The sequence below is a fragment of the Carlito syrichta genome, unplaced genomic scaffold, assembly GCF_000164805.1.
Source record: "Carlito syrichta isolate Samal-C Ts95f unplaced genomic scaffold, Tarsius_syrichta-2.0.1 Scaffold226607, whole genome shotgun sequence".
In the NCBI taxonomy this organism is placed as follows: domain Eukaryota; kingdom Metazoa; phylum Chordata; class Mammalia; order Primates; family Tarsiidae; genus Carlito; species Carlito syrichta.
In genome coordinates, this window is record NW_007170703.1 from 292,575 (window position 1) to 298,574 (window position 6,000).

At 43.5% G+C, this 6,000-nt stretch overlaps 1 protein-coding gene across 1 annotated transcript in view; it reads left to right on the forward strand.

Annotated features, from left to right (window-relative positions):
• The window catches only part of COL15A1 (collagen type XV alpha 1 chain), a 112,834-nt gene extending 108,028 nt beyond the window's left edge, over positions 1–4,806 (forward strand). Inside the window, exons 41-43 of the mRNA XM_008051710.2 lie at positions 1,098–1,283; positions 2,561–2,676; positions 3,686–4,806. Coding sequence (XP_008049901.1) covers positions 1,098–1,283; positions 2,561–2,676; positions 3,686–3,899 — 516 coding nt within the window. The 3' untranslated portion in view covers positions 3,900–4,806. The remainder of the gene's footprint in view (positions 1–1,097; positions 1,284–2,560; positions 2,677–3,685) is intronic.
• Positions 4,807–6,000: the final 1,194 nt, after the last annotated feature.

Genomic DNA, 6,000 nt, shown 5'->3' on the forward strand with positions numbered 1-6,000 from the left:
AGAGACTGGAGGAGGTGGCAGACTTGGTGTCTGTCTTTGCAGAATGGAAGGAAAGGAGTTGTAAATGGAAGAAAATGTACAGAGAAGTCTAGATGCTGTAGCTCATGGCTAGCTGTAACCAACTGGCTGGAAATTTAAAAAACAGAAGACCAACACAGCAGCCCTGAGTGCTGGGACACACAGAGGCTTTGTTTAGGTCTGAGAGACCTAGAGAAACTGGGAGAGAAACACCAGTTACCTTCTGCCCTACTGCATGGGGCTCAATTTGTGTTTTTTGGCTTAAGATATTTAAACATATTTTGCTTTTTTGGCAACTTAGACCCAGGTCTTGCACTAGCCCTCCCCAGCTCTAAGATGATAAGGTAAAAGTTATCCTTGAGGTGAAATTGAAGTGGGGGGATGAGTGTCCTTGATTATGGAATGCATTCCACTGGGTATGGCAGAAGGGGCTGGGAGAATGGGCAGTAGAGAAAGGCTAGGTTTTGGAAGAGAAAGTGTGGGAGAAACAAACTAGGGAATGGCTTTTATTTTGGCCGATGACCAAGATGGCAGAGATGTGAGGTTAGAATTACTATAAATCCCCTAGTTTCCAACTGAGTCTTTCTCAGCAGTCTAAGTCACAGATGTCATGTCTTTCTCATTCCGATGCTTTTTCTCCAGGTCCCTTGTGTTACCAGCCCCAGGTCTAGTTAGGAGATGGGTGGAGGGCAGTGGGAAGATAGCTTAGAGTCCCTGGGATCCAGGACTAAAGCCAGATTAAAACCCCTGCTGGACGCTGAGCTGGGCAGACCCAGAAGTCTCAAACATACAGCCTGCAGGCTGGATGCAGATTAATTAATAAAGTGCTTTTTTAATCTGAGTATTTTCTGTTTTAGTGCTTTTCAGGGAGCTGAAACCGACTGCTTGGGAGACCATAACCTTGCCCAGAAATGGTCAAGCAGAGACCGTGATTCTAATGTCAGGGAGAGGTTGAAGAATATGACTTCAACACGCCTTCCAACCAGTTCCTGGGATCTTCTCAGGAACATGAGATGTTTATGAGGTTGCAGTTTGCCTTTGATTTTAACTGCACTCTCTTTTTTTCTCATTCTTTTCAGCTGCACTTGGTTGCTCTGAACATGCCATTTTCTGGGGACATTCGAGCTGATTTTCAGTGCTTCCAGCAGGCTAGGGCTGCCGGACTGTTGTCCACCTACAGAGCATTCTTATCCTCCCATCTGCAAGATCTCTCCACCATTGTGAGGAAAGCAGAGAGATACAGCCTTCCAATAGTGAATCTCAAGGTAAAAACAAATATGGTTCCCATTGCCTTCTGGATGCATTGGTCTCCACAGGACCTGGAGGCAGTTACCATTCCAGAACATCAACAAAAGACTGCAGATTCAAAGCCCAGCTCCCTCCAAACTAGCTGTGTCACTTTGGGTTGGTCATTTTCCCTCCCTAGACCTCAGTTTTCTTCCTACTTGTATGACTCTTGGAGCATACAGGAGAGATAATAATAGTTGCTTTCGTTTATATAGGTTTTTTTCTGTTTACCACACACTTTATATCTGTTATCTTAATGGATACTTCCAATAAAAATGGGAGTTATTCTTTTCTCAGTTCTTCAAATGAGAAAACGAGGTTCAGAGGAAGAAAGCAGTTTGCTCAAAGTCACTGCAAATTAGAATTAATTTTCTTGACTTCTGTGTCTGAGGCTCTTGGTTCCACCAGAGAATGCCTTCCAGAGGGCATAAGCTGAGTGGCATCAGAGAACAGCTGGGGGCACTGGTCCCCAAGGGCAGAGCACTTGGTCCTGGTTTGGTATTCTCTGAGCATCTAAGCTGCCACAGCCTGGCAGAGATTTCTCTGTCCCATTTGCTAGGAAAGCAGAGCCTCGAAGGGGCCTTTGATTATTCCATGGAAATAACAGACTTTTTGAAGGCTGCAGAGGGAATGGTCCATGGCAATTCACACACATCCTGAGTCCTGATAACTAACTAGCTCTCAAAAGAACTTTGAGACTCTTTGGTTCCTATAACCCCAGTACTCTACTTTGGACCCTTGAGACTAACAAGTTCCATTCAACCCCCATACCAAGCACTTTCCACCTCCTCTCCCAGGGTTCTGTTCCTACTAGAATTATGTTTGCTCTTGGATCTCTCCACAAAAGACCAGGCTCTTTCAGGAAGATGACTAAGAGATTCATCTCCCTATCACCCGTAGTGTATATTGGCATATGACATGGCATAAATTTGAAGCTCAGTACGTCTGCATAAATTTTTTTAACATAACAGTAATAAAAATAATGACCTCAATCACACTTATGATGGGGAGGAACCACATATAATAAGAGAAGTAACCATAAAAAATAAGACAGTAAGAGCAAAGAGGTTCAAGGATGGATAATAAAATCAAACCACAAATATTTCATGAGTTTCTACTCTGCCCAGGCTCTGAAACCAGGGCTGGGGATTTCAGTGTGAAGTGGCATCTGGGCTTTGAAGAATGAGTAAAGGAAAAAAATTGAGTCCATTTGTAGGCTGATGAATGATCCTAATGTGGCATTTTATCTCTATAGGGCCAAGTACTTTTTAATAATTGGGACTCGATTTTTTCTGGGCATGGAGGTCAGTTCAACACGCATGTTCCAATATACTCCTTTGATGGCCGAGACGTAATGACAGATCCTTCTTGGTAAGTGAGGGTGAAAATCCTCAGATGTGGTATGATAGACAGTTTCAGGAGACATCCTAGCCACAGGATCCTTTTATCAACTGCCTCTCCAGGGTATTACCAACATAAAGCCACAGCGAGGGTCATGGAGGAAAGCCCTGTCCTTGGAGCTAGAAGTTCCAACTCCAATAGCTCAACATGGGTCTCTGGGCAAGGCATTTCTACTCTCTGTGCCTCAGCTGCCTTCCCTATGTATACTACAGCTGCTATTTCTATGTATACCATAGAAATGTTATGAGAATAAAATGACTATGTTGAAACATGTAGCATGCAGTAGGCACTTAGTAAGTGGTAAGCTATGCAATGCCTGGTGATCCTGTAACTCTATACTATGATACTATGAGGTGCACTCTAAGTCTTGAAAATTATGTATGTTTTTCACCATAGAACAACTCAACAAACCTTTCCTTAGTGCCTGTGCCAGGCCTGATGCCAGGCATGGAAGGCACAGCAATAAACCTATACTACCCAACCGTTACACAACTCACAGTCTACAGAGGGAAACAAACATAGACTAACTATGATTCTAGACATAATGGAATAATTATAAAATGGAGAAACAGATATAATAGGAGTGTAGAGGAAATATTCATCTTCACTTTTACTTAAGGGTGAGAATCAGAGGTGGCTTCCTACAAGAGGAGGTATTTATTGGCCTTTGAAAGATGTGAAGGAGTCACTGGTCTGAAAATGAAAGAGAAGTTCTTCAGACTAAGAGACCTCATGAGCAAAGGTTTAGATGTGTAAAAGCATAGGGTGTGATTTAAGAGCAACTGCAAGCTGAGTAATGGCCAGAATACAGTGTGTAAAGAACGTTAGGGAAGCAGTGAGGATAGAGAGGTGATTTGGCATCAGACCATAGAGGGTTAAGGAGTTTGACTTGATTCACTAGACTTGTACCAATTTGCTCTCCAGTATATACCACAAAAAGTGTGATTTCAAAAAGTAACATGGTAAAATTACCTTCTAGGCCCCAGAAAGTCATCTGGCATGGCTCCAGCACCCATGGTGTCCGTCTTGTGGATAACTACTGTGAAGCGTGGCGAACTTCGGACATGGCCGTCACAGGGTTTGCCTCCCCGCTGAGCACGGGGAAGATTCTGGACCAGAAAGCATATAACTGTGCTAATAGGCTAATTGTCCTGTGTATCGAAAACAGTTTCATGACAGACGCTAGGAAATGATGATCATCCGGTGATTCTGAAAGAGTCTTCAAATTTTTCTTATGTGAAGAGTTGACACTGAAATCTAAAATGTTTAAATGTTGTAAATATTACAGTTTTTTAAAAATTACACATTAGTTACAACAGCAACCAAAGAAAACATACCTCAGTACACTCAAAACTGAAGACATAATGGACTCGGATCAAAGACAGAATCTGATCCGTATGTTGGTGCTAGGTTCTGCAGGAAGCCCCGTGTGGTGTGAACGCATCCCGACACAGGTTCAGGGCAAGTGGAAAACAAAGGCCATGGCATTCTGCCCACTGCATCCTTCAGAAAGTCATTTCCTCCTCTTAACCATTGTTGCTGAGTGTAAGATGTCCTTCATGTTTTCTTACAAAGTCAGTGTTTAGAAATAGTAGCCCTTTCTAAGTTATGTGCAGACCGAATGCTTTATTCCTTTCCATACATCCACCTTTGGAACAGCAGTTGCTGTTCATACAGAAAAATGAAACTTCTCAAATGATCCTATTTGTATTTTCTGACATTATCGGACTTCAATGATTTTTTTTCTCCTAAAATATTATGGCCATCATGCGTTAGGAATTTTATATTTTTACACAATCACGTTTTAGTATGCCATCTGTTTATATAACTGACTTGCTGGAAAAGTTGAAACTCCAAATGATCTGAAACTAGAAAAGAAATAGCACATAATTACTACCTTTCCCTTGGCGGCTCTCCGTCCCATCCCCCACCTCATGATGTTATGACTTCCATTTGGCAATTCTTGAATTATAACTGCAACTGAAACCAACAGGTTCGTAGAGATGAATTTTCTGAGACACATATATCTTCATGCTGTATACTTTGATTTTTTTTTCCATGTAAGTGAACATAAAAACATCTTTTCTGGGTGCTTTCTTCTGTTTGACTTTTTCCCCTTCATTCTTTTATTCTCCGTCACTGATGTGGAAACTGACCTGGGGTGGATTTGCCGTCCTGCTGCTGCCACTTGTGCTTGCCGTCAGCCAGTGATCAGAGAACTGAAAGATTTTCCCATCGTGCTCATCTGCTTCTCCTGTTGTAGGGGCAGTGTAGGGTGGGCAAAAGAGCCCCAGAGTGGGAAACTGGGTGACCTGTGATTCCGCCACGGTCTCAGAGCATGACTTTGGGCAAGTCTGCCTCTGTCTCTCAAGGAGATTGGGATAAGACAAGTATAATACTGGCTCCCAGGTATTAAGCATCAGACTTATTATCTATCCCATTTAATTTTCATAATACTGCAGGGTACAGTATTATGAAAATTTTTATCTCCATCTTACAAATGGAAAAAAAAAAAGTTGAGGCTCAGGAAGTTGTGTTCCAGGTCATACAGTTGGTGAGTGGTGTGCTGATGTCAGACTCAGGGTCTCTCTCACTCCAGTGCTCACAATGCTCCTAAGGAACCCTTATGCAAGGCTGCCTCTACCCTCCCTCCCAGCCCCAAGCGTGTGACTCTCCAAGAGCCAGAGAGAAACATAATCACCAGGCAAGAGGCATGCTGGGATATTTCCTCTCATTCAGATGAGCTGGCCCAGAAACTCAGCAAAATGAATTCACTCTCACTGAAGTAAGAAGAAAAAGTAGCAGCCCAGGGGCTTCCTGAATGGAAGAGCAGTGAGAATCTTTCCAACGAGTCATGGAATGAAGACAGTTATAGGTTGGAAAGCTTCAGAGGTGGATTGTTGAGGACTATACCATCTACTAAATGATGGGAGTTGGAGGATGCTTGGCAACGACAGGACTGCAAGGGAAGTGGGGTGGGAGGGTGCTCCTGAGGCCATGAAGTGCAGAAGGGGCAGGCTGGGGTGGGGAGTTGTGGAGGTGTCTAAAGGAGGAGAGACCCCTTTTGCTAACCCCGGGAAAGGGTTTTGAGGCTTATGCCACTGCATCTCAGGCCTCTTCATGCACTGAAAGAGGTAAAGCCGGCCTTCCAAGAAAGAGGCCCTGAATTAACCCCAACCCCATTCAGACTCAGAAGGCCCATCAAAATCCTGGGCCTGGCACTCAAGAGCATTCACTGATCATCAACTCTCACATGAGCCCTCTTGTCACATGCCAGAGACCATCAGCCCGGTG